We start from the raw sequence: 26,717 nt of genomic DNA on the forward strand, positions 1-26,717 counted from the left end.
GTCTGGGCGGAGCTGGAGGAGGCGGGTGGGCGCTCGTGCTCCCCCCCCACCCCCGTGCCCCTCCCCCCTCCCCCCTGCCTCACCACCCGCCCCGCCCCCCCCAGCCCGGCCCTCCCGCCTCCGCGCGCCCGGGCCGCACCCTGTCCAGGAGCAGCTCGCTGGCGGTGCGGGTCGAGTGCGCGCATAGGCCAGCAGCTCCTGGGAGCCGTGCGGGGGCCCCGGCCCAGCAAGCGCTTCTGGATGACGGCCATCGTCTTCACGGAGGTGGGGGGCGGCCGGGGGGGTGGGGGGGGGCGCAGTGGCCTGGCCCCGTGCTGAGCGCCCTGTCCTGCCGGCCGGGGTGGGGTGGGGGGGTGCAGTGGCCTGGCCCCGTGCTGAGCGCCCTGTCCTGCCGGCCGGGGTGGGGTGGGGGGTGCAGTGGCCTGGCCCCGTGCTGAGCGCCCTGTCCTGCCGGCTGGGGGGGGGGGGGGCGCGCAGTGGCCTGGCCCCGTGCTGAGCGCCCTGTCCTGCAGGTCATGGTGGTCACCAAGTACCTGTTCCAGTTCGGCTTCTTCCCCTGGAACAGCCACGCGGTGCTGCGGCGCCACGAGAACAAGCCCTACTTCCCGCCCCGCATCCTGGGCCTGGAGAAGACGGACGCCTACATCAAGTACGACCTGGTGCAGCTCATGGCTCTCTTCTTCCACCGCTCCCAGCTGCTGGTGAGCGCCGCGGCTGGGGAGGGCCGGCGGGGCCCGGGGACGGGGCCCGGGGACCGGGCTGGCCTCCTCACGGTCCTCTCCCCTCCGCCCACAGTGCTACGGCCTCTGGGACCACGATGAGCACCCCGTCTCCAAGGAGCACGGCAGGAGCGGCGGGCAGGGCCCGGGGGCCGAGGAGGTGACCCCGCTGGGACCCCAGGCCGAGGCAGGCACAGGGCATCCAGAGGGCCGGGGCTGGGCGCGGCCACCACAGACGTCAGGGAGAAGAAGCAAGTGCTGGAGCCAAGGATGGAACCCCAGAGCCTCCGGTGGGCATCAAGGCCCAGGACCCAAGGCCCCTCGGCCTGCGCTTCAGAGGGAGGAAGGAGAGCCCGGCAGCCATTGGTACGTAGCCTGACAGCTCAGCTCTAGACCAGCGCCGTGGAGGCCGGGGGGAGGCCATCCTCAGACACCACCAGCCCAGCACGGGGGAGGGGCGGCCCATCCTCAGACACCACCAGCCCAGCACGGGGGAGGGGCGGCCCATCCTCAGACACCACCCAGCCCTGCACGGGGGAGGGGCGGCCCATCCTCAGACACCACCAGCCCTGCACGGGGGAGGGGCGGCCCATCCTCAGACACCACCAGCCCTGCACGGGGGAGGGGCGGCCCATCCTCAGACACCACCAGCCCAGCACGGGGGAGGGGCGGCCCATCCTCAGACACCACCAGCCCTGCACGGGGGAGGGGCGGCCCATCCTCAGACACCACCAGCCCTGCACGGGGGAGGGGCGGCCCATCCTCAGACACCACCAGCCCTGCACGGGGAGGGGCGGCCCATCCTCAGACACCACCAGCCCTGCACAGGGGAGGGGCGGCCCATCCTCAGACACCACCAGCCCAGCACGGGGGAGGGGCGGCCCATCCTCAGACACCACCAGCCCAGCACGGGGGAGGGGCGGCCCATGGCCCCTGACCTGCCAGGGAAGAAGGCGTCCACGGCTGCCGCTAGGGCCTTCCCTACACTGCCTGCCCACAGCCGGCCCTCCCCTCTGCCCATCCTCCCCCTCAGGGCCGCCCTCCCCTCGGCCCCTCCTCCCCGCCCCCCCCCCCCGCCTGTCCTCCCCTCAGGGACTGCCCCTTGATGGAGGCCACTGTGCTCAGTCTGTGACCGGGGTGACCCCGCTCCTGGGTTGCGGAGCTGCGGCAGCTCCGGCTGGACTGGCAGCAGTGCTTCTCCCACAGAGCCTGAGGACAGGGAGGAGGAGGAGGAGGAGGAGGAGGAGGAGGAGGAGGAGGAGGAGGAGGAGGGGGCGGGGGCCGAGGTCACCGAGAGGAAGAAGCCCAGCGCCTCCAGAGAGAGAATGAGGGCAGCCGGGCGCCGGCTGCGGGAGCTTCTGCCTGTCCCTGTGAGGCGAGCGGAGGAGGGAGGGGAGGGGAGGGCGGAGGCGGGCAGGCGCCGGGCTGGGGTCTCAGGCCCTCCTGCCCGCCCGCCCCCAGGGCCCAGAGCGTGTCCCAGCCCCCACGGCGGTTCTTCCGTGACATCCTCCACACCAAGTACCGCGCGGCCACCGACGTCTACGTGCTCATGTTCCTGGCGGACACCGTCGACTTCATCATCATCGTCTTTGGCTTCTGGGCCTTCGGGGTGAGCGGGCCCCAGGCCGGAGGGCGCGGCGGCCAGGCCCCCGGCTCCGGCCCCCCTGACCGCGCTCTCCCTCCGCAGAAGCACTCGGCCGCCACGGACATCACGTCCTCGCTGTCGGACAACCAGGTGCCCGAGGCCTTCCTGGTGATGCTCCTCATCCAGTTCAGCACCATGGTGATCGACCGCGCCCTCTACCTGCGCAAGACGGTGCTGGGCAAGCTGGCCTTCCAGGTGGTCCTGGTGCTGGCCATCCACCTCTGGATGTTCTTCATCCTGCCGGCCGTCACGGAGAGGTGCGCCTCCCGCCCCCGGGCGCCGGCCCCCGGCACGCACGCGCCGCGCTCTGACCGGGCCTCCGCCCCGCCCCCCCCCAGGATGTTCAGCCAGAACGCCGTGGCCCAGCTGTGGTACTTTGTGAAGTGCGTCTACTTCGCGCTGTCGGCCTACCAGATCCGGTGCGGCTACCCCACCCGCATCCTGGGCAACTTCCTCACCAAGAAGTACAACCACCTGAACCTCTTCCTCTTCCAGGGGTGAGTGGGGGCCGGCCGCGCCCGCCTGCCGCAGCCGGGGTGGGGAGAGCCCGCCTGACGGGGGTCCCGGCCCTGACAGGTTCCGGCTGGTGCCGTTCCTGGTGGAGCTGCGGGCGGTCATGGACTGGGTGTGGACAGACACCACCCTGTCCCTGTCCAACTGGATGTGCGTGGAGGGACATCTACGCCAACATCTTCATCATCAAGTGCAGCCGGGAGACCGAGAAGGTGCGTGGGGGAGCCGGAGGAGGGGCTCGGCCCCGGGGGCCGGCGGCCGGGCCAGGCACTGGGGCGGGAGGAGGGAGGGCAGCCCGGTGGCAGGAGGAGCAGCTTTAGTTCTTCGTCACGGGTGCCGTTCGGCGGCGGTTGTGTCCCCAAAGCCACGCGCCCGTCGACCTTAGGACGTTTCCATCGCCCCACGGCCCAAGCCTGGCCCCTTTCCCAGCCGCTCCCAGGCCAGTCCCTGGAGAAACTCTCTCGTCTGCTTGGGCATCTGCCCTTTCTCTCCCAGCAGTGTTTCCGAGGCCGGCCGTGGCCCGGTGGGCCGGTGCCCCACTCCTCTCCATGCCTGGGCGGTGCTCCGTGGTGCGCCAGGCCTCCGACGGGTCCCTAGGCAGTCCACCCCAGCGGCCACCCCGGGCCGCGCGCGGCCGGCCGCCGGGGGAGGAGCTCTGCGCTCTCGTACGCAGGCCGGGGTTTCTGACGCTCTGCTTCCCGGTCCCCGGGGATCTGGTCACCCCTGGCCGTCCCCGCCGCTCCCTACACCAGCCCCGGCCGCCAGGGCCACGGCTCAGCCAGACGGCAGCTTCCGCCACGCCGTGCCGCCTCCAGCCTGGCCTGCAGTGTCGCTCGAGCTCTCGGTGTTCCGTCTGCACCCTCGGCCCCATCCAGGCCCCCGCGTGCCTGCCTTGCTGACGATGTTTGAACGCATCGAGCTCTGCTCGAGTGCGTGTCCCGTGTGCGCAGTGGGGGGGCCCGCGTGTCCTCTGCCGCGTGCGGCACCCCGGCCCCTCTGGTTGAAGAGGCTGCTCCTGCCGAGCGCGCCTGGCACCTCGGCCAGGGCCTGGTGGCCGCCGGGTCGGCTCGGCGGCCTCTGTGTCTTTCCCGTGCCAATACCGTGGCTTCGCGCGGATGCCACCTCGTGATGTGGACCGTGAGGGTGACCCGTGTCCTGCCTGCCCCTAGAAATACCCCCAGCCCAAAGGGCAGAAGAAAAAGAAGATCGTTAAGTACGGCATGGGCGGCCTCATCATCATCTTCCTCATCGCCATCATCTGGTTCCCGCTGCTCTTCATGTCTCTGGTGCGCTCCGTGGTGGGCGTGGTCAACCAGCCCATCGACGTCACCGTCACCCTCAAGCTGGGGGGCTACGAGGTGGGTGGCTGCCAGCCTCGTCAGCTCCGGGCCCGGGAGGTGGGGCTGAGGCTGCTGTCCCTGGCCGGCTCACGCGTGCGCCTGCCCCCTCCGACCCCCCCATAGCTCACCGTGAGCGCCTCCCCCTCCAACCCCCCCAAGCAGCAGCTCACCACGCACGCAGCCCCCCAGCCCCCCACGACAGCTCACCACGCACGCAGCCCCCCAGCCCCCCGCGACAGCTCACCACACACGCAGCCCCCCAGCCCCCCACGACAGCTCACCACGCACGCCGCCCCTCAGCCCCCCACGACAGCTCACCACGCACGCAGCCCCCACGACAGCTCACCGCGCACGCAGCCCCCCAGCCCCCCACGACAGCTCACCACGCACGCCGCCCCCCACGACAGCTCACCGCGCACGCAGCCCCCCAGCCCCGCACGACAGCTCACCACGCACGCAGCCCCCCACGACAGCTCACCACGCACGCAGCCCCCCAGCCCCCCACGACAGCTCACCACGCACGCAGCCCCCAGCCCTCCCCAGCCCCCCACAACAGCTCACCACACACACAGCCCCCCACGACAGCTCACCACGCACGCAGCCCCCCAGCCCCCCACGACAGCTCACCACGCACGCAGCCCCCCACGACAGCTCACCACGCACACAGCCCCCCACGACAGCTCACCACGCACGCAGCCCCCACGACAGCTCACCACGCACGCAGCCCCCCACGACAGCTCACCGCGCACGCAGCCCCCCAGCCCCCCGCGGCAGCTCACCACATGCACATGCCCCCCAGCCCCCTGCGACAGCTCACCACATGCACATGCCCCCCAGCCCCTGTTCACCATGAGCGCCCAGCAGCCGTCCATCGTGCCCTTCACGCCCCAGACGTACGAGGAGCTGTGCCGACAGTTTGACGCCCACCCGGTGAGTGGCGCCCCGCCCGCCTAGCCGGGGAGGGGGCCGGCCCGGCAGGGAGTGGAGGGCGCCCGCCCCCGCTGAGGCCCCCCCCCCCCCCGGCAGGGAGTAGAGGGCGCCCGCCCCCGCTGAGGCCCCCCTTCCCCCCCAGCAGGGAGTGGAGGGCGCCCGCCCCCGCTGAGGCCCCCCCTCCCCCCCCCGCTGAGGCCCCCCTCCCCCCCCCCCGCTGAGGCCCCCCTTCCCCCCCAGCAGGGAGTGGAGGGCGCCCGCCCCCGCTGAGGCCCCCCTCCCCCCCCCCCGCTGAGGCCCCCCTCCCCCCCCCAGCAGGGAGTGGAGGGCGCCCGCCCCCGCTGAGGCCCCCCCCCTCCCCCCCCCCCCCCGCCGCAGCTGGCCATGCAGTTCATCAGCCAGTACAGCCCCGAGGACATCGTCACGGCCCAGATCGAGGGCAGCTCCGGGGCCCTGTGGCGCATCAGCCCGCCCAGCCGCGACCAGATGAGGCGCGAGCTGTACAACGGCACCGCCGACATCACCCTGCGCTTCACCTGGAACTTCCAGAGGTGGGTCCCGGGGGAGGGGGGTGGGGGGGGGGCGCCACACCGGGCAGCGGCTCACGCCGCGCCCTCCCCAGGGACCTGGCCAAGGGCGGCACGGTCGAGTACACCAACGAGAAGCACACCCTGGAGCTGGCCCCCAACAGCACGGAGCGCCAGCAGCTGGCCCGCCTGCTGGACGGCACGTCGGACCACTCAGTGTGAGTGAGGGCCGGGGGGGGGGGGCACCCACTCGGGGGGGGCCGGGCGGCCCTGACCTGCCGGCCCCACCGCAGGGTCATCCCCCACCTCTTCCCCAAGTACATCCGGGCCCCCAACGGGCCTGAAGCCAACCCCGTGAAGCAGCTGCAGCCCAGTGAGTGTGGGGGCTGAGCCTGGGGGCGGGAGGCCGGGGGTGGGGGTGGGAGGCCCCTGGCTCCTAGCGTCCCCCGCTCCGACCCAGAGGAAGAAGCCGACTACCTGGGCGTGCGGCTCCAGCTGCGGCGGGCGCGCGGGGGCGCGGGGGCGGCGGGCTTCCTGGAGTGGTGGGGTCATCGAGACGCAGGACTGCCGCGGCAGCTGCAACCTGCTGCCCATGGTCATCTTCAGCGACAAGGTCAGCCCGCCCAGCCTCGGCTTCCTGGCTGGCTACGGGTGAGTACGGGCTGGGGCCGGGGCGGGCGTCCCCGCGGCCCGGGGCCGGCTCCAGGCAGCCGCCGGCCTCACCCGCGCTCCCGCAGGATCGTGGGGCTCTACGTGTCCATCGTGCTGGTCATCGGGAAGTTCGTGCGGGGCTTCTTCAGCGAGATCTCGCACTCCATCATGTTCGAGGAGCTGCCCTGCGTGGACCGCATCCTCAAGCTGTGCCAGGACATCTTCCTGGTGCGGGAGACGCGCGAGCTGGAGCTGGAGGAGGAGCTCTACGCCAAGCTCATCTTCCTCTACCGCTCGCCGGAGACCATGATCAAGTGGACGCGCGAGAAGGAGTGAGCCCCGCGCCGGGCGCCGGGAATGAAGGAGCCGCCGGCGCGCGCGCCCTGGCCCGGGCCCCCGGCTGTGACACCCTCCTCGGCCCACTGAGCCCCGCTGCTGCTGCTGTCAGGAAGACACGTCCCCCCCTCTCCCACACGTACTGTAGAGTTTTCTAATTAAAAAGGTTTTTATTTATACAAACGGACAACCCCAGGCCAGGCCCGGGCCTCCCTGCCCGCCGCCCGCCCACCCACACCGGGGCCCCCCCACGCCCACCCGCCCCGAGGGCCCCCCCCACGCCGGCCAGCGTTGTCCTCCAGGCTCAGCTCTGAGCCAGCTCCGCCTCGCCGTCGCTGTCCTGGATCAGGTATTCCTGGATCTCCTGGGTGACCAGGTCCCTGCAGGGAGCGCACAGGGGGCACGGTGGGCACAGCGGGAGGGGTGGGTGCCACGAGAAGGGGCTTCCAGCACGCCGGTGCCGCTCACCTCTGCCTGCGGAACTGGGCCTCAGCTAGGATGTAGGGGGGCAGCGAGTCCTGATGGGGCTGCGAGAAGAGAAGCCGTGGGGAGGGGCTGGGAGCCCGCTGGGCCCACGGCGGGCGGGGGGGTCCCGGGCGCCGCACTCACCACGTCCTTCATGGTGACCCGGCAGCTGTAGCACAGCTGCTCCGTGACGCAGGCCGGGGCCTCCTCCCTGGGGAAGCAGGGGGCTGCGGAGCTGCTCTCCGGGCACGGGAGGGCTCCGCCAGGACGGGCGTCACCCTGCCCCTCGCCAGCCTCCGGAAGACGGGGCCGGGGCTCACCTGCAGCAGGCCAGGCCCCGGCCCGCGGCGCAGCAGGGGGAAGGCGAGCTCCCACGCTCGGCCGGTGGTGTTTTTGGGGCGCTCCCACGCTCGGCCGGTGGTGTTTTTGGGGCGCTCCCACGCTCGGCCGGTGGTGTTTTTGGGGCGCTCCCACGCTCGGCCGGTGGTGTTTTTGGGGCACTCCCACGCTCGGCCGGTGGTGTTTTGGAGAGACGCAATGCGGTCTGAGCTCCAAAGGCGGTGGCGCTATCTGCAGGCAGAGCGGGGCTGAGGGGACGGCACCCACAGAGCCCGCAGCGCCCCCTGGCTGCCACGCTCCTGCCCGCACCTACCGTCCGTGTCGATGTCCAGCGCACACATGCAGAGCAGACAGTGGGGACCGGGGGGGCCGGCGGCGCAGCCCTCCCTGGGGGACTTGGCCAGCTTCTCGCTCGTCCTGTGGGCAGGCGGGAAGTCGGGCTGGCCGTGGGGCCCCCCACTTCCCCACCCCCGCGCGGTGCACGCGCATACCTGTACACGGTGCTGACGGTGGAGGGGAACTGGGTCTGCAGCTGGAGGACGAAGGCCTCCATCAGACGGTGGATGCTCGCCTTCTCCGGTGCCTGGGGCGGGGAGGACGGGCTTCACACCCTGCGCGCCGCCTGCCCGCACCCCCGGGAGGGTCTGACCCTAGGGGACCCCCGGCCCCTCCTCGGGCGGGAGAGGACGACGCCCGGTCCTCGTCAGCGGCCTGGGCGCTGTACCAACAGCTTTCACGCTGAGATCCACGTGCGCTGGGGCGGAAAGGGTCCCCGGCTCCACCCCCGGCGGTGCAGGTGGCTGGGACGGTCATCCGGCCCTGGTGCGACCTGGGGGGCGCCCACTGCTCCTCCAGGCGCAGGCTCCCCTGGGGCCGAGGCCACGAGGTGCACCCGGGACCGGAGGTCGGCCCCGTGGTGCAGGTGGCCGGCCAGGCCCCGTGTGCCGAGGTGGGGGGGCGCCCGGGCACACCCACCTTGGTGTCGATGGCGGCCTGAAGACCGACGGCACGGCGAACAGGCGGTTGTAGAAGGCGACCTCCTTCAGCGTGTGATCCCTCATGGGCCGCACCAGCACCACGTCCCCGTGCCGCTCATCGGAGAAGCCCTGCGGGGCGAGCAGGTGCCCGGGGTCCACCAGGGCAGGCCCAGGCCCCTCCGCACACGAGATCCCAGCCCAGGGGCTCTCAAGGGAGCGCACGGGGGCGAGGGTGGGAGGGCGCCGGGCCCCGGGCCCCGGCTCCGCGTACCGTGTCCCAGGCGAGGAAGGCGCCTCGCCCCAGGGCCAGGTTGGTCATGAGCTTGATGGCCAGGCGGGTGCAGCTGTCCCCCGTCATCACCTTGGAGTAGCCGTGGGCTCGAGCCACGTGCAGGATCAGGTGGGTCCTGTGACACGGGCAGCGTGAGGCGGGGGGGGGGGGGGACCCGGAGGTGAGGGCGGGGCGCGGGGCCCCCACGGGCTCACCGCAGGGTCTGCAGAAGCTCCTCCTTGGCCGTCAGCGTCTTCACCGAGCCGAACAGTCTGGACAGGGCCTCGGTCTGAGCAGCTGTCGGGGACTCGCCGGGGCCCGCGTGGCCCAGGGCGGCCTGGGTGTCGGGTGGGCGCGTCTGGCCCTCTCCCTGGGCTGGGCCGGGGCCGCCCTCGGAGCCCAGCGCATGCTGCTGCTGCAGGAAGCTGTCCACAGCCGCCTTGTAGGCCCCCTCGGCCCCTCCCGGCTCCTGGGCAGAGCAGCGAAGCACGGACGGCGGCAGGCTGAACACCTGCCGGGATGCAGGAAAGGCCGGAAGCGTGGCACCACGCACGGGCGAGCCGCGGCTCGCGAGGACCCTCGCCCGGCCCAGCCCCTCACCTCCTCTAACGCCACCACGTGCCACGGGAAGCCGACCCGGTGCAGGACCCGCTTCACCTCAGCCAGGGTCTCTGCTCTGTCCTCAGGACTCTGGCCACAGACTGCTCCCTCTGCAACACCCCAGGAGGATGAGGGCGGGCTGAGACGCGGGGGGGGGGGGGGGGCGGGCAGGGACCAGCTCTGGACAGGAGGAACCTGCCACCCAGACTCCACACGGGGCGCTTCTGCAAGGGCAGCGCTGAGGGTTTCAGAGCTGGCAGCAGGTTCCTCCCCAGAGCTAGAGGAGTCCCCAGCCCCCACATCCTACCCAACACTGAACTCGGGGGGGGGGGGGGGGAGGGCAGGCCCTCTGCCCCAGCCCCCACATCCTACCCGACACTGAACTCGGGGGGGGGGGGAGGGCAGGCCCTCTGCCCCCAGCCCCCACATCCTACCCGACACTGAACTCGGGGGGGGGGGAGGGCAGGCCCTCTGCCCCCAGCCCCCACATCCTACCCGACACTGAACTCGGGGGAGGGCAGGCCCTCTGCCCCCAGCCCGAACGTGTGCAGCCCGAAACTCCAGGACAACAGTGCCCAGTGCGAGAAATGCCCCCACCAGAGCCTCGATGAAAGGCCACCACAGCGCCCCTGAGCAGGCCTCCCCGAGGACTAGGCGGAGGGAGGGCCACCCATACCCGTCGACAAAGACGACTCCTGGCACAAAGCGCAGTCTTTTGGCCGAATCCTGACTCAGGCCCTAAGAGAGAAGCGCCAGTGTCACAGGGCCGAGAGCACAACCCGGGGCGGAAGGCCCGCCAGGAGGAGGAAGGGCAGGCGGGCCCACGCGCTCAAACGCACACCGTGGGCCTCGGAAACCGAGTTGACCTGTTGAGGCAGGGGGAGCTGGGCCCAAAGGGTATCCCGTAGGTGCTCTGCTCGGGCAGGGGTGGGGGCGGGGCGCGCTCGGCAGGCCTCAGCGCCCCAGGGGCAGGAGGCGCGCGCCCCGTCCCGCTCCCAGGCCTCCCGGGGCCACGCGCGCCCTGGGTTCACAGCCCAAGCCCCCACCTGTCCCTCCCCTCCCAGGCCGCCCTTCGCCTAGACCGCTTCCGGCAAACCCTCTCCGTCTCCCCACGAGCTGCAACAGCATGGAGATGGAGGTTTGGAAAACGAACAGGGGAGGTGGGGCACGGCTGGGTATCCAGGATGTGGCGTCTGGCCTCTGCACCTGCCGTCTACACCTCTGGAAACCCCAGTCGTCCAGTGGAGAGGTCTACGAGAGCAGAGCGGCCGAGAGGGACGCTCCCTGACTCAGCCTAGTAGCCCGGGCCTGAACGCACCTCCAGGACTTGCCAGACCATGGAACTGGACGAAGGCCCCCCAGACCACGCCAAGAGCACCTGGGGGAGAAGAAACATCAGCCACGGCACACAGGGCCTTCCCACACACGTGCACCTACCCCGACCCCAGCCCACCCTCAGAGCCCGGGCGGCAGGCCCCACACGCACCTTCTCTCCAGGAAAGATGAGGCGGTTCTTCCCCAGCATGGCCCGGAACTTGTGCACATACAGGGCCTTGAAGCAGTCCCTGTAACAGCCAAGCAGGGCTGCTCAGGACCACCCACGGGGGGCAGCCCAAGGCCCCACTGGGCAACAGCGCCTCTCGGGAATGCCCTTCAGAGGCTGCCACAGCCTAGAGAAGGGCTGGGGGGGAGCAGAGCACCTGCCACGGCAGCTGCCCGGCACCCCACGTTCCCAGAAGGGGTTACGAGCGAGGCAAGACACGGGGGCTGTGGCTAGTGCGCCTAACTGGTGGCGAGGATAGACTCGGGCCAGTACAGGATGAAGCCAGGCCTGCTGCCCGCCAGAAAACGGGATGCTTGGCTTCTGAGTGTCATCCCTCTGGAGTGAAACGTAAAAACGCCAAGCAGGCTGCAGGGAGACGCGGCAGCCAGGGCCGCTGGGCTTGCCAGCCCAGCGCTGCGGTGTGCCCAGGCCCAGCTGGCAGAAATGGTTGTGAATCTTCACCAAACACAGGTGGTTAGGCCCCGCCTAAAAAAATCATAGTCAAAACTTCCCACTGGGTCGTGGGAGCTGTACTCTTAATGCTCTGGTTGACTCCTGGGTTACTAAGCCAAACACTTTCAACCCTGGCTGCATTGTAGAATCACAAAGACCAGTTGTCAGAATTTCTAAGGGTGGGGTCTAGAAATATCGGCTTAAAATATTCTCCCAGAATCTGGGCACCAGTGGCTGAGGCCTGTAATTGTAGCTACTCAGGAGGCTGAGGAGCTGAGCGGCAAAGAATATCCATGAAACTTATCTCCAATTAACCACCAAAAAGCCAGAAAGGGATAGCTCAAGTGGTAGAGCGCCAGCCTAGAGTGAAAAAGCACCCAGGTCCTGAGTTCAAGACCCAGTACTTGGGCTGGGGATATGGCCTAGTGGCAAGAGTGCTTGCCTTGTATACATGAGGCCCTGGGTTCGATTCCCCAGCACCACATATACAGAAAATGGCCAGAAGTGGCGCTGTGGCTCAGGTGGCAGAGTGCTAGCCTTGAGCAAGAAGAAGCCAGGGACGGTGCTCAGGCCCTGAGTCCAAGGCCAAGGACTGGCAAAAAAAAAAAAAAAAAAAAAAAGACCCAGTACTTGCACAAAGGAAGAAGAAAGAGTCCGGGGGGGGGGGGCGGGGAGAGAAAGAGATTACTTACTCAACAAACACATGCTATATAAAACAGTATCCAACACCACTAGAAACTAGAAGGCTAAAATGGCAGAAGACTACTCCTGCCCTCTGGAAGCTGGATCTACTGAAAAGGGACAAATATTAAAGTGGGCTGCAATGGGAGAGAGAGGGGACAGGGCCATAGAAATGAAAGATGACACTGACCCCCCCGCCCCTTGTGTCCTGGACCTCTGCAAACAATCCCTTGCTCCTGGTCAAAGGACTTGGGGGAAGATGAGCTTTTCCCCCAAGCCTCTGTCCCCACAGATAAAACAGACATCTTGCAGGCAAACAACTCCTACCCAGGGCACTTGCCAAGCTCCTAGGATGCTCTCAACAGCCTCAGGTGTATACCAGCTGCGGATACCTACCAGCTGTCCCCTAATGCCCAGCCCTCCTGCCCCTGGCCCCAATCTGGACCCCTGCAGGGCCTTTCCGACCAGCTGACCCTTGCCTAATTCTGGGAGATTCTTACCAGTGCTTCCCACCTCCACTTCATCTGGGTCACCAAGGGCAACATGTGAATCAGAAGGGAAAACAGCCTGGGAAGCAGGGCTCTCACCTGCAGAAGGCATCGCCCACCCGGATGACCACCACTGGCAGGCCTTCCTTGCACTTGACGCACTTCTGCTCGCCTCTTGAGGGGCCAGAGAGAGGAGAACAAGCACTTGGATGGCAGGCCGCCTCGCCCTAGCAGACCTGGAGGACTCGGTCCAGTGGCCGCCCGGAGCCCGACCGGAGGAACCTCCCTGCTTGGGCTCTGCCTTCACCAACAGCTCAAGGACCCTGGGCTGGGGGAAGGTGTGGCCTGAAAAAGCAGACCTAGGGGACACGTGAGGGTCTCTGGGGAGAGGACACAGGCCTCCATGTGACCAGGACAGCAACAGGTGGAGGGAGGGAGAATCAACAGGCAGAGGGTGTCAGGCAGAGAGTGACAGGGAGAGGGCAGCAGGTGGGAGGCTTGGATGGGAGTGGGGGGTGGGGTGGGAACAGGCAGGTGTCAGGCATGAGGGGAGGAAGAATAACAGAGGGAGGGCATCAGGCTGGGGTGACAGGGAGAGGGTGACAAGCAACAGGCAGAGGGAAGAAGGGACAACACATAGAAGGTGTAGGGGCAGTGACAGGGAGGGGCAACAGGCAGAGAGAGCGATAGGTGGGGGGTGACAGGTAGAGTGGGTGACAGGCGGTAGTGGGTGACGGGCAGGGGGGCAACAGGTGGGGAGTACAGGCAGGGGACAGACAGACAAGGGGGGTGATAGGTGGGGGGGCAACAGGCTGGGGAGACAGGCAGGGGGGACAGATAGACAAGGAGTGACAGGCGGGGGGCGACAGAGGGAGTGATAGGTGGGGGATGACAGGCGGAGGGGGCAAAAGGCAGGGGGGACAGGTGGAGGGGGTTACAAGAGGAGGGGGTAACAGGCGGAGGGAGCAATAGGTGGGGGGTGACAGGCAGGGGGTGACAGGTGGGGGTGACAGGTGAGGGGGCAACAGGCGGAGGGAGCGACAGGTGGGGAGGGATAGGAGGGGGCACAAGTAGAGGGAGCGATAGGTGGGGGGTGACAAGCGGGGGTGACAAGCGGAGGGAGCAGTAGGTGGGGAATGACAAGCGGGGGGGCTGACAGGCGGGGGGGCAACGAGCGGGAGCAACAGGTGGAGGGAGCGATAGGTGGGTGGGCAGGCGGAGGGAGCGATAGGTGGGGGTGACAGGCGGGAGTGACAGGCGGGGGGACAACAGGCAGAGAAAGCGACAGGTGGGGGGACAGGCGGGGGGGTGACAGGTGGAGGGAGCGACAGGCAGAGGAACAGGTGGAGAGATAGGCAGAGAGTGACAGGCAGGGGGACAGGTGGGGGGACAGGTGGAGGGGACGACAGGCAGAGGAAGCGACAGGCGGGGGGAACAGGCGGGGGGGGTAACAGGTGGAGGGAGCGACAGGCGGGGGGGAACAGGTGGAGAGATAGGCAGAGGGAGTGACAGGCGGGGGGACAGGCGGAGGGGGGGACAGGCGGGGGGAGAGGTGGGAGGACAGGCAGGGGGGGACAGGCGGGGGGGGGCGGCAGGCGGAGGGAGAGACAGGCGGAGGGGGGACAGGCAGAGGGAGTGGTAGGTGGGGGATGACAAGCGGGGGGGCTGACAGGCAGGGGGTGACAGGAGTGGGAGCAACAGGTGGAGGGAACGATAGGTGGGGGGGACAGGCGGGGGGGACGACAGGCAGAGGAAGTGACAGGCGGAGGGGGGACAGGCGGGGGGACAGGCGGGGGTCGGCAGGGGGAGGGAGCGATAGTGGGGGGGGACAGGTGGGGGAGGACAGGTGAGGGTCAGGCGGAGGGAGGACAGGCAGGGGGTGACAGGTGGGGGGCGGCAGGCGGAGGGAGCGACAGGTGGAGGGGGGACAGGCAGAGGGAGCGACAGGCGGGGGGACAGGCGGGGGGGCGGCAGGCAGAGGGAGCGACAGTGGGGGGGACAGGCGGAGGGAGCGACAGTGGGGGGGACAGGCGGAGGGAGCGACAGTGGGGGGGACAGGCGGGCGGGGGGCGGCGGGCGGAGGGAGCGACAGTGGGGGGGACAGGCGGGGGGCGGCAGGCGGAGGGAGCGACAGTGAGGGGGACAGGCGGAGGGAGCGACAGTGGGGGGGACAGGCGGGCGGGGGACGGCAGGCGGAGGGAGCGACAGTGGGGGGGACAGGCGGGCGGGGGGCGGCAGGCGGAGGGAGCGACAGTGGGGGGGACAGGCGGGGGGACAGGCGGGGGGCGGCAGGCGGAGGGAGCGACAGTGGGGGGGGGGACCGGCGGGCGGGGCGACGGGCAGAAGGCGCCCGGCGGCGGGCGAGCGGCGCACCGGAAGGAGCGGTTCCCAGGGCCGCTCGCGCCCGCCCCGGAGAAGCACCGAGGAGCCCGGCCGGCCCTACCTGGGCCTCGGCGCGGGCGCTGGCTCGCGGGGCGCCGGGTCCGCGTAGTCCTCGCCGGCCTGGCACATGTCGGCGCCGGGCCCCGCCGCAGCCGCCGGCGCCCAGGGCCGGCGCTCTCTGATGACGCCAGCGGCGGCGACGCGGGGCGGGGCGGGGCGGGCGGTGACGTCGGCGCGGTGCCGTCACGGCGGTGACGCGCGGGCCGGGCGGGGGGGCGGGGCGGCGGCGGCGACGCGGGGCGGGGCGGGGGCGGGCGGTGACGTCGGCGCGGTGCCGTCACGGCGGTGACGCGCGGGCCGGGCGGGGGGGCGGGGCGGCGGCGGCGACGCGGGGCGGGGCGGGGCGGGCGGTGACGTCGGCGCGGTGCCGTCACGGCGGTGACGCGCGGGCCGGGCGGGGGGGGGGGGGCGGCGGCGGCGGCGACGCGGGGCGGGGCGGGCGGTGACGTCGGCGCGGTGCCGTCACGGCGGTGACGCGCGGGCCGGGCCGGGCCGGCCGGGACGGGACCGGGGTCGGGGGGGCGGCGGCGGCGGCGGCGGCGGCGGCGGCGGCGGCGGGGGACGCGGCCGGGCCCGGGATGGCGATGTTCCGCAGCCTGGTGGCCTCGGCCCAGCAGCGGCCGCCGGCGGCCGGGCCCGCGGGCGGCGACAGCGGCCTGGAGGCGCAGTTCAGCTGCCCCATCTGCCTGGAGGTCTACCACCGGCCCCGTGGCCCATCGGCGGCTGCGGCCACACGTGAGCGCGTCCGCGGGAGCCGGGAGGGGCGCGGGGGGCGCGGGGCGCGGGGGCGTGGGGCCCCGCGGCGCCCGCCCGACTGCGTGGCCGGCCCGCGGCCGGGCCTCGGCTCGCGGGCCCCGGGCGCCGGGTCGCCCCGCCCCGCCCGCCGGCCGCCCGGGGCCCGGAGGACCGCCGGGCCGCTGCGCCGGGCGCCCCGGCGGGCGGCGGGCCGAGGCCGGGCCGAGGGCGGGCGGGCGGCCGTGAATAAATGACTTGTGGCTTGGCTGTCAACTTTCTCCGCCGCCGTCCGCTCGCGCGAAGTTAGGGCCGCGGCTCCCCGGAGCCCGTCGGGTGTGGGGCCGAGGAGGACGGGGTCGCCGCCGGCCCCGGCAGCCCGGGGGGCGGGCCCGGGGGGCGCCGAGGCCCACGTCCCCCGAGCTCCCCGCCGGCCGCCCAGGGGCTCGGGATCGGAAACTTGAGGCTGCGGCTCTGCTCCCCCAGGGAGGCCGAGCCCGAGTCCTGGGCGCCCCGGCTCGGCCGCGAGGGAGCCGGGAGAGGTCCGCCCCTCCTCTGCTCGGGAGCGAGGTGGAGGGGAGGCCGCCGGGCGTCCCAGCAGAGGGCCTGGCTGCGGAGGAGGTGGGATTCTGCTCTCCTCGCCCCGGCTGGGGTCGGGCGCCCTGCACCCAGGCTGGTGGGAGGTCCTAGAACATTTCGCCAACAAAAGCAGCTGCCTTTGTAGGCTTCTGATGAAGGGGGGGTGGGGACTGGAACTGCCGGGTAGGCGTGTGCCTGCTAGTCATGGGGGAAACGGTGGAGGCCTTGTCTGCATCCAGTGCTGCCCCCCCCCCCCACCTCTGTCAGGTGGCACAGTGTCAGGTGGTACAGGCGCCTGTTCACCAGGAAGGCACTGCTGACTTATCTCCTAAGGGCACTGCTCCCACTCAGTCACTCCGCAGTGACATTTTGAAGAGCAGTCTCTGGTCCTCTACTTCTTTTCTTTCTTTTTGTTAGTGCCAGTCATGGGCTTGAGCTCAAGGCCTGAGTGCTGTCCTGAGCCTGAGCTCAAGGCCAGCACTCTGCCACTTGAGCTACAGCTCCACTTCCAGCTTCTTGGTGGTTAATTGGAGATGAGAGCCTCAGACTTTTCTGCTCAGACTAGCTCCAAACCTCAAACATCAGATCTCAGGCTCTTGAGTAGCTAAGATGGTAGGCATGAGCCACTGGCACCTGGCCAGGACTTACTGCTTGTTAGCGCACACTAGTGAGCGTCTTAAGGTGTATTGTCCCTCTTTCAGTCTATTAGTGAGGTTTGCCTGGAGCTTTTGAGAAAGCTTTCCTAGACCTGGGGCGTCACGTTGGTACTGACTTCGTCACCCCAATTAGAGCCATCATCCTGTGGCTTCACTGTCTGCAAAAATCATTATCTGCCCTCCCCCTCTCAAAAAAAAAAAGGTGTTTTCTTAAAATGTGCGAATGGAAAAACGTGTAAGTGTATGGACTGAAAACCTTTTCCTCTACAGTGTCTTCCATGGCTACTCCTGTCAGGTGTAGCTACAGCCTGTGGGCAAATGAACACAGTTAAGGCCTCTCCGGACACCTTTTAAAAGTTTTCTGATTCTCTCCCCTCCATGATCCACTGACAACAGCAGTTTCCTTCCTGTGAGCTGGTGTTGTGCTGGTTAAGAGAACCCTGCAAGGGGTGGGTGGTACTGTTCTAGAACACAGGCAGAGGAGAGTGTAGGGAGGACCTTAGAGTGGCAGGCATGGACAGGAAGCCAACTGGTGGAGCTTTTCAGAGGATTCAAGTGACTCTCTTGGGGCCCCAGAGAAGGTGTGGCCCATCACAATCCAGAAACAGCTGGGGTGAGCCACATCTGGAGGCAAAGCCAATCCTGAGTTGGCCCACAAAGCCTTCAGAGGCAGCCTCTGCTGGTCAGTGCAGCTGCAGGTCTTGCATGAGGGGACGGCCTGCTGGCCCCGCAGATGCCCGAAATACCGCCTGTCCAGGAGCCCAGAGCGGCATGCCCTGTGGCCTGCAGTCCATCCTTGGCAGGCCTGAGGGCCTGGAGAAGAGCTGGGCCTGCGTCCACGACCGTCCCCTCTTCATTCATCACCAGAACTGTGCAGGTTCAGGCAGAAGCTCCTGTGGGAGAAGCAAGCCCTTGATCTGTGGCACCACGCGGTCACTTCTGTCTCCTGTTCCTCGGGGGCCTCGCCTCGGGTGCAGCCGCCCTGAACCACATTCCTTCCCCAGCCTTTGCTGCATTCGAACAGAATGCAAGCCGCCCTTCTTACCTCCACCACCATTTCTTCAGAGACCCTCTTCCTCTGCTCAGTGGAGTGTCCATGACTCAGCCCAGCCTTGCTCCGTGCAATTTTAATAGCATCATGGAGAAAGGATGCAGTGCCTCACAATCTACTCCTTCCAGGTAGAGGATCCAGTGATTTCTAGCTTGTTAAGTTACATAGCCATTGGCACAACAGATAATATTCATCACCCTAAAAAGAAACCCACTCCCCCTTCCCCTCCCCTAGCTGTTGGCAGCCACTCACCAGGTTCTGTCTATGGAGTGCGGTGTGCTGAACATTTCATAGGAATAATATTGTGCAATATGTGGCCCTTTTATTTGGCTTCTTTTACTTAGCATCGTGTTTACAGGCTTGTCTATCCAATATCAAATGCCTTGCTCTTTTTATGACCAAATTCATACCGCACATTCGTGCGCCTGTCCATCTGCGGGTGGACACCTGGGCCACAGCTGCTTCGCATCCCAGGAGCACTGCTGTTCGGGTCTTGGATGTTCCCCAGTCCCTTCTCCAGGGATGAGGTGAAGCAAAAGGCCTCCCTGGCTGTTAGGCTAATGAAACCCTGGCACCAGGGATGTTCTGGAACTATTTGCTAGAGTACAGGGGGGTGTGGGTGCCTGATGAGGCCCCCCTCCGGGGCCAGGTGAGTGACGGGGAGCCACTTCTTGGTGGGCAGGGAACGCGTGTCAGGGTCTGTTCACATTGGGCGCGTCTCGGGATAACCGCTCCCTTCTTGGCGCAACGTAACAGGACTAGCCAGAAACCAGAGTGCAGAAAGAAGGGACCCGAGGCGCCCTGTGGCCCTGCCGGAAGCGGGGCCCTCCTTCCTCTTTGTAAAACGGATCCTTTCTTGCGGTGGCCCTTGCCTTTAGCCAAGTCATCTGTAAATTCAGGGCCATTCTTAGCCCTCTGTCTGGCGTGGCTCTTCACCCCCACCCCACGGCCACCCTGCCGTGCACATGCAGTCTGCAGGGTCGCCGTCCTCCCCGCCGGGCTGGGCCAGCTCCCTCCAGCTGAGCACCGCCAGGGCTGAGGCTGCCGACGCGTGTGCTGGGCAGCCCGGGGAGCGTACCTTCCTCTCCCTTACCTCCTCTCCGCGGGGAGGGGGAGGGTGTAAATGCCAGTTGGGAGCATGGGTAGACCAGGCCTGGACCGCCGCCCTGACCTCCCAGAGCACATGAGTGCTCAACCAGTCTTCCTGGGAGTTTCACAGTCCCAAGTGAGTGCTTAGTACCTGAGCCCGCCCGCGCGCAGCCCTTCCACCAAGCCCCTGGGCCGGGGGAGCTAGCCCCGCGGAATGGCCTGGCCTCTTTTCTCTGAGGCCTCCTGAGTTAGCGGCATGGACACGTGAGCAGAGGCTGCGGGGCGTGGCCTGGCCTCTGAGGGCGTGGGATCGGGGACGAAGCCACCTATCGAGCGGCACCCCGGGAGGGAGGGCCCTGACCGCCGGTGCCCATCCAGCAGGGGGCGCCGGGGCGACCGGCTCCGCCGACGGCGTCGGCGAGCACCGGCGAGTTCGCTGAGCTCGGGCCAGACGCCCGCGCCGCCCGCCAGGCCTAAGGCTCGCGTCCCCTGCAGGTTCTGCGGGGAGTGCCTCCAGCCGTGCCTGCAGGTGCCCTCTCCACTGTGCCCGCTCTGCCGGCTGCCTTTCGACCCAAGAAAGTGGACAAGGCCACCCACGTGGAAAAGCAGCTGTCGTCCTACAAGGCGCCCTGCCGGGGCTGCAGTAAGAAGGTACCCGCCTCCGGCGGCCTGGGCCGGGGGGCAAGCGGGGTGTGGGCCCCGTTCTTCTGCAGCGGGAGGGGCGCGGGGCTGCTCTGCTGGCACAAGGAGGCCCGCGGCGCCTTCCTCCGCCCGCCCACTTCCCGCGGAGCCGCCCGCCCCCGCTCAGCCGGCCCTCCCCCAGCGCGCGGGCACGCGGGCCGCGGCAAGTTCAGGGAGTGGAGGTGGCGCCGTGGCTCCGAGATGGGGGGCGTGGCGTCCACACGTGGAGGCGGGCCACGCTGAGCAGGGCACCACGAGTGTGAGCACCTGTCCTGTCCAGAGCCGCCTGGCCCAGGGTCCTGCCACCCGGGTCACGGGGCCCACGCCCTGCTGCCACCAAGCCCCCCTCCCGCCCTACCTCTCACTACTGCCGTGCTCCCCCCTCCCCCACCCCCTGCTCTCCACCGTGCCGTGCCCCCGTCCTCAGTGTGTGGGGAAGGAACAGCTGGGAGCCTGCTTTGCGTGCATGTTCCAGACACTGTTGTGTCTTGGTTGATAAAGTCTCACCTGTCACAGTCGGACTGGGGTCCCCGCGGGCGCCCCAGGCCCTGCGGTCAATCCCGGGGTCCCCGCGGGCGCCCCAGGTCCTGCGGCCATCACGGGGTCCCCGCGGGCGCCCCAGGCCCTGTGGTCCTGGGGTCCCCGCGGCGCTCCAGGCCCTGTGGTCCCGGGGTCCCCGCAGGCCCCTGCGGGTTGCTGACCCTCTGGCCCTGTTCTCAGTGGCTGGGGGCTGCAGCTGGCGCCTGCTCTGCCCCGCTCACTGGGATGTGACCACAGCTGGGTCCCGAGTGGGAGGGCAGGGCTGTGGCCACCTCACACGCTGCCTCGTTTTTTTTGTCGGTGCGGGGCTCGAGCGCTGGGCTGGGCGCCGTCCTGAGCTCTTCCGTTCAAGGCCAGCACTCTGCCACTTGCGCCCCAGCGCCCCTTCCTCCGCGTTGTCTCCGCCTGGCTGCCCAGCCCCGCTGCGGTGGCTCCTGGAGCCTCTGGCTGTGCGAGGGGCGGGAGGGACAGTGTAGCCGCCACAGGCGACTCCGGCTGTTGCTCATCTGGTGGTCAAGGCCTCGGCCTTCCCAGCGCCTTCCTGTCCTCTTTCCGTCCCCTAGGTGACCCTGGCGAAGATGAGGGTCCATGTTTCCTCCTGCCTGAAGGTTCAGGAGCAGATGGCCAACTGCCCCAAGTTTGTTCCTGTGGTGCCCACATCCCAACCTATTCCCAGGTAGGCCGCCTTCCGGGAGGGGAGGGGCGAGGGGGTCCCCAAGGCTAGCCAGAGACAGGAACACCCCGGTACGGGAGCCGGGACGGGGCCCAGGTCCCGCGGGGGGGGGGGGGGGCGAGTGCCTCTCAGGTAGGCCGGGAGCCTGTGAGCCCCTCGTGCAGGCGAGCAGACTGGGGGCCCAGGTCCTGTGGGGGGGGGCGAGTGCCCCTCAGGTAGGCCGGGAGCCTGTGAGCCCCTCGTGACTGGGGGCCCAGGTCCTGTGGGGGGGGGCGAGTGCCCCTCAGGTAGGCCAGGAGCCTGTGAGCCCCTCGTGCAGGCGAGCAGACCGCACGCGAGGTGAAAGCCAGCGGGCGGCCTGGACCGAGGGCTCGGCCCCCCTCCTTCCACCTGCCCGCCCGGGGGGCTTCCGCAGGCCCGGCCGCACGGGGCGGGGCCGCCCGCCTCGCTCACTCCCTCCCCGCCCCCCAGCAACATCCCCAATAGGTCTACGTTCGCCTGCCCCTACTGCGGCGCCCGCAACCTGGACCAGCAGGAGCTGGTGAAGCACTGCGTGGAGAGTCACCGCAGCGACCCCAACCGCGTGGTGAGCGCCCGCGCTCAGGGCCCCTCCCCTCCCCTCCCCTCCCCTCCCCACCCCTCCCCAGAGCTCACGCCAGCTGCTGTGGGAGTCTGGGGAGCCCGCCCGGCCTCGGGGGGCCTGCAGGCCGGAGGAGGAGGGCCGAGCCCGCGCAGGCGGAGCTGCTGGGGTGGCACCCGGCGTGGGCCGGGCGCTGCGCCGGCGCCTGGAGGTGCTGCCACGTGCCGGCCTTGTGTTGCAGGTGTGCCCCATCTGCTCAGCCATGCCCTGGGGAGACCCAGTTACAAGAGCGCCAACTTCCTGCAGCACCTACTGCATCGGCACAAGTTCTCCTACGACACCTTCGTGGTGGTCACTTTCCTGCCCTCCCCTCCTCCTCCCCCTCCCCCTCTTCCCCTCCTCCTCCTCCTCCCCCTCCTCCTTCCCCTCCCCTCCCCTCCCCTCCCCCTCCTCCTCCTCCTCCTCGCCCTGCTCTCTGTCTCCACTGCCATCCTCCTCCTCCCCTGGGGTGCCCCCCTCCTGACCCGCCAGCCGTTCCGAAGGCAGGACATCGAGCTCCCTCCGAGGTGTGAGGTGCGAGATGAAGTGGACGGAGGGCGCCAGGCCCCCGGGCTGCCAGGGCCTTGGGCCCGTGCCCGGTGGGGCTGGCTTTGGGCCCCAGAGCAGGGTGCTGGGGTGGCCACGCGTTTCTGACTTGCTTCTGGAGAAGAGCCGGAGAAACTTTGATGGGCGTGTGCTCTAGCTGCTGCCGCCACCCTGTCCTCGGCCTGCGGACCCTCACCCCTTCCCCGCTCCCCTTCCAGCCCAGCGCTCCGTCCCACGCCTGTCCCAGCACACCGCCCTCGGGAGGCCGTCAGGCAGAGGGGGGAGGCACACAGGCCTGGTGACCCTAGGTGCTGTGTCCCCACCAGGGCAGTGAAGGGAGCGAAGCCGTAGGGTAAACCTGGCAGGGAGATGGGGGCGGGGCTTGCATGCCCCGTCCATGTCCACTTCCTGTTTCCAGGACTATAGCATTGATGAAGAAGCCGCCTTCCAGGCCGCCCTGGCGCTGTCTCTCTCTGAGAACTGAGGGCGAGCCCGGCCGCCTGCCCGAGCCTGAGCCAAGGAGGCCCCTCTCACCCGAGCACGGGGCTGCGGCTCCCGCCCGGCACCGGCACAGGAAGCACCGTGGTGGGCCGGGTGGAGTCTCACCCTGCACGAGAGCTGGCCAAGGGCCACCGGAGCCTGGACGCTGGGTGGCCGGTCTTGCTGACCAGCAGAGAAGCAGGTTATCGGTGCTTCGACCCCGTCGGCAGTGCTGGCCCGTTGGGTCAAAGCGGTCGGCCGTCTCCCCCACCCACGAGTCGGAGAGGATGGGTGCCTCATAGGTGCCCCTACCGGACGGCAGGAGGAGACCCCGAGGCTGAGCCCAGCCAGCATCTGGCTACGCTTCCCCCCTGCGCATTTGGTACTGGCTTTTGTGATATTTAGAAACCCTGGCATTTTTTCTATCTTACCCCGTGTGATAATCTTTTCACATTTTATAGAGCAAAGACAAAGCAGTTACTCTTCATATTGCAATATCTGTGTTTGACTAGGATGAATAGTATTTTTATGGAACATTAACAAAGTTATATTTTTTAAAAAAACATATAAAAAAAAAAAGCTGTTGTTTGGGATCAGCAGCAGCAGGAAGGAATGGCGGGGCTCCGCCCGTGTGCAGACGGGGCTGCTTGTTCCTGGGTCTTGTCATCCGCTGGCTTGACTTGTACGATCACCAGGAGGAAACCCAGCACGTCGGGGGGTGCTCTGGGAGGGCCCGGCCGTGCAGGGCCCCCGTGCCCCGGCAGGGCCGACCCCGGCAGTGGCCGGGCGGGGTGCGGGCAGGCCGGAAAACCCTTGCCAGCACTCCTTTTCTGTTCATGGCATAAATTATTGCTGTCTTTTCCAAAAAGTTTAAATAAAACATTTCCAAGCATTTGTGCAGGCCTGGAAGTGAGGTTCCTCCTCGCTCCTCAGCCCCACTCTGCAGGGGGTTCTGCCCCTTGTACCCCAACCCAGCTTTCCCCGCAGCGCCGTGAGATGGGGCCTTCTCTCTCCTGGAGCAGCCCAGGGGGCCCCGCGTCTGCGGACCAGGGGCTGCGGGTCTCGGCGCTGTGCATCAGGCCACCTGCTCCCAGCTCCTCGAGGCCCCCTGTGCCCCCCCGTCCTGTAGCTCCCTCGAGGCTCCCCCGTGCCCCCCCGTCCTGTAGCTCCCTCGAGGCCCCCTATGCCCCCCGTCCTGTAGCTCCCTCGAGGCCCCCCGTGCCCCCCCCCGTCCTGTAGCTCCCTCGAGGCCCCCGGTGCCCCCCGTCCTGTAGCTCCCTCGAGGCCCCCCATGCCCCCCCGTCCTGTAGCTCCCTCGAGGGCCCCCGTGCCCCCCGTCCTGTAGCTCCCTCGAGGCCCCCCGTGCCCCCCCGTCCTGTAGCTCCCTCGAGGCCCCCGGTGCCCCCCGTCCTGTAGCTCCCTCGAGGCCCCCCATGCCCCCCCCCGTCCTGTAGCTCCTCGAGGGCCCCCCGTGCCCCCCCCCGTCCTGTAGCTCCCTCGAGGCCCCCATGCCCCCCCCCGTCCTGTAGCTCCCTCGAGGCCCCCCGTGCCCCCCCCCGTCCTGTAGCTCCCTCGAGGCCCCCCGTGCCCCCCCCCGTCCTGTAGCTCCCTCGAGGCTCCCCCGTGCCCCCCCGTCCTGTAGCCCCCTCGAGGGCCGAAAGGTCGCCTGGCTGCCAGTTCTGGTAGGTGATGCTGCCGCGGCGGTACTGCCCCCTTCCCAGGTGGGGTCCAGGGGCAGGTCTCCAGTCTGACGGTCTAGTCTAAGGGGAAGAGGGTGACTTCAGCAAAACCCGTGGCCTGCGCCAGCAAACGCAGGCCACCCTTAGCTGTAACTCAGGAGGGGCCGAGCACTGGGCACCGCCGCCCGCAGATGCCCCGTGGAGGGCTCCGGGCCGCCCCCCGCCTGCTCTCTGTGGCTGGGAGGCCTCACCCCCCCCACACAGGGCTGGCCCCGCAGCCCCCGCAGCTGGAGCCCGCCCGGCCTCCCCACTGCCCTCCAGGAGGAGACCCGAGAGGGCACGCCGGCGGGCCAGGTGCCTGCCCCTGCCCCTGCCCCCGCCCCTGCCCCTGCCCCCGCGCCTGCCCCCGCCCCTGCCCCCGCCCCTGCGCCGCCCCTGCCCCTGCGCCTGCCCCTGCCCCTGCCCCGCCCCTGCCCCTGCGCCTGCCCCTGCCCCTGTCCCTGCGCCTGCCCCTGCCCCTGCGCCGCCCCTGCCCCTGCGCCTGCCCCTGCCCCTGCCTCTGCCCCGCCCCTGCCCCTGCCCCGCCCCTGCCCCTGCGCCTGCCCCCGCCCCCGCGCCTGCCCCCGCCCCTGCCCCTGCGCCTGCCCCTGCCCCTGCGCCTGCCCCTGCCCCTGCCCCTGCCCCGCCCCTGCCCCTGCCCCTGCCCCTGCCCCGCCCCTGCCCCTGCCCCTGCCCCCACCCCTGCCCCGCCCCTGCCCCCGCCCCTGCCCCGCCCCTGCCCCCGCCCCTGCCCCGCCCCTGCCCCGCCCCGCCCCTGCCCCTGCCCTGCCCCTGCCCCCGCCCCTGCCCCCACCCTGCCCCGCCCCTGCCCCCGCCCCTGCCCCGCCCCTGCCCCCGCCCCTGCCCCGCCCCTGCCCCCGCCCTGCCCCCGCCCCTGCCCCCGCCCCTGCCCCCGCCCCTGCCCCTGCCCCTGCCCCCGCCCCTGCCCCCGCCCTGCCCCTGCCCCGCCCCTGCCCCTGCCCCTGCCCCTGCCCCCGCCCCTGCCCCCACCCCTGCCCCGCCCCTGCCCCTGCCCCTGCCCCGCCCCTGCCCCCGCCCCTGCCCCGCCCCTGCCCCTGCCCCGCCCCTGCCCCTGCCCCTGCCCCTGCCCCTGCGCCTGCCCCTGCCCCTGCGCCTGCCCCTGCCCCTGCCCCTGCCCCTGCCCCGCCCCTGCCCCCGCCCCTGCGCCTGCCCCTGCCCCTGCCCCTGCCCCTGCCCCGCCCCTGCCCCTGCCCCTGCGCCTGCCCCTGCCCCTGCCCCTGCGCCCGCCCCTGCCCCGCCCCTGCCCCCGCCCCTGCCCCCGCCCCCGCCCCCGCCCCCGCCCCTGCCCCGCCCCGCCCCTGCCCTGCCCCTGCCCCTGCCCCTGCCCCTGCCCCCGCCCCTGCCCCCGCCCCTGCCCCCACCCCTGCCCCGCCCCTGCCCCTGCCCCTGCCCCTGCCCCTGCCCCTGCCCCTGCGCCTGCCCCTGCCCCTGCCCCTGCCCCTGCGCCTGCCCCTGCCCCTGCCCCTGCCCCTGCCCCGCCCCTGCCCCTGCCCCTGCCCCTGCGCCTGCCCCTGCCCCTGCCCCTGCCCCGCCCCTGCCCCTGCCCCGCCCCTGCCCCGCCCCTGCCCCTGCCCCTGCCCCTGCCCCTGCGCCTGCCCCTGCCCCTGCCCCTGCCCCTGCCCCTGTGTCGGGCCACGCCCGGCGCCCTGGGGCAGGTGCTCACGGCCCTCGCAGGCCCAGGCCTGCCCCCAGTGAGGGCGAGTGAGGCAGGGTGCCGTCATGGCACGACCCTGGGTGTCCAGGGGCCCCGAGGCAGGCTGGGGCCCTGTCTCAGCAGGCTCTGACCTCCGCGGCCTCCTCACCTTCCCGTCCGCCCTCAGGGAAACGTTGCCCGAGTCCCCACCCCCTGCGACGCCACAGTAGCCGAGGCACTAAGGCTGCGGCACTCGGAGCCGTGGAGCCTGGGCCGTGGTGGCAGGGAAGGGAGGGAGGAGTCGAGGTCGTGGCGACCCCATAGCGGCCGCTGCCCACCGGCCAGGGAGTCTGCCGAGCGGAGGGGGTGTGAGCTCCCGTCGGGGCCCTGCAGGCCCTGGCATCTTGCTCAGCCTCTCAGGGGCCCCAGGGGGGAGTGGGAAAGAGAGCCTGGCGCCGCTGACAGGTCCAGAAAGCAGGCGGCAGGAGAGAGCCGGCTCTGCGACCCCCTCTGGCTGCACCGCCCTGCTCCCCGGAAGAGCCGTCCCCACGTGACTCCCAGCTCCCAAACCCGGCCGCCGCTTTCCAAGCAGCAGGCCCACGCGTGCCATCGGGAGCCCCCCCGCTTCTGAGGGGTGTCTGGAACCCCAGAGACACCTTCCAGGTTCTGGGATGGGTGGACGGGATGGGTCAGCCTTCCTCCCCTGCTGCGGGGGGTCGGTGCTTCCCGCCTGCTTCTGGGCCCCTCACAAGGCCGTG

At 69.8% G+C, this 26,717-nt stretch overlaps 3 protein-coding genes and 1 pseudogene across 3 annotated transcripts in view; 3 read left to right on the top strand and 1 right to left on the bottom strand.

The window, feature by feature from the left end:
- Piezo1 (piezo type mechanosensitive ion channel component 1) overlaps positions 1-6,724 on the top strand; it is a 48,393-nt gene extending 41,669 nt beyond the window's left edge. The window contains 19 exon segments of the mRNA XM_048355454.1: positions 105-264; positions 513-701; positions 796-926; positions 928-1,089; positions 1,912-2,071; positions 2,073-2,089; positions 2,181-2,328; positions 2,407-2,621; positions 2,703-2,861; positions 2,941-3,037; positions 3,039-3,089; positions 4,047-4,235; positions 5,055-5,147; positions 5,526-5,698; positions 5,770-5,892; positions 5,968-6,047; positions 6,135-6,220; positions 6,222-6,325; positions 6,412-6,724. Coding sequence (XP_048211411.1) covers positions 105-264; positions 513-701; positions 796-926; positions 928-1,089; positions 1,912-2,071; positions 2,073-2,089; positions 2,181-2,328; positions 2,407-2,621; positions 2,703-2,861; positions 2,941-3,037; positions 3,039-3,089; positions 4,047-4,235; positions 5,055-5,147; positions 5,526-5,698; positions 5,770-5,892; positions 5,968-6,047; positions 6,135-6,220; positions 6,222-6,325; positions 6,412-6,661 — 2,587 coding nt within the window. The 3' untranslated portion in view covers positions 6,662-6,724.
- Positions 6,725-6,943: 219 nt separating this feature from the next.
- Ctu2 (cytosolic thiouridylase subunit 2) lies at positions 6,944-15,048 on the bottom strand. Its single transcript, XM_048354951.1, has 15 exons — positions 14,922-15,048; positions 12,578-12,652; positions 10,800-10,878; positions 10,632-10,691; positions 9,991-10,051; positions 9,314-9,423; positions 8,929-9,224; positions 8,714-8,849; positions 8,459-8,571; positions 7,957-8,067; positions 7,779-7,882; positions 7,447-7,696; positions 7,271-7,337; positions 7,130-7,188; positions 6,944-7,041 (listed from the first exon to the last, which is right to left on the bottom strand). Exons 1-15 carry the CDS (start codon positions 14,987-14,989, stop codon positions 6,966-6,968), a joined length of 1,665 nt encoding a protein of 554 aa, XP_048210908.1. The 5' UTR covers positions 14,990-15,048; the 3' UTR covers positions 6,944-6,965.
- A 415-nt stretch (positions 15,049-15,463) lies between these two features.
- On the top strand, positions 15,464-22,698 carry Rnf166 (ring finger protein 166). Its single transcript, XM_048354949.1, is given in 9 exon segments — positions 15,464-15,633; positions 15,636-15,655; positions 19,523-19,599; positions 19,602-19,678; positions 20,812-20,924; positions 21,393-21,507; positions 21,743-21,779; positions 21,782-21,849; positions 22,505-22,698. Coding segments are annotated over 9 exon segments (708 nt in total). The 5' UTR covers positions 15,464-15,498; the 3' UTR covers positions 22,571-22,698.
- A 2,133-nt stretch (positions 22,699-24,831) lies between these two features.
- LOC125358368 lies at positions 24,832-26,031 on the top strand (annotated as a pseudogene).
- The last annotated feature ends 686 nt before the right edge of the window (positions 26,032-26,717 follow it).

This window comes from Perognathus longimembris, chromosome 10, assembly GCF_023159225.1.
Source record: "Perognathus longimembris pacificus isolate PPM17 chromosome 10, ASM2315922v1, whole genome shotgun sequence".
Taxonomy (NCBI): Eukaryota; Metazoa; Chordata; class Mammalia; order Rodentia; family Heteromyidae; genus Perognathus; species Perognathus longimembris.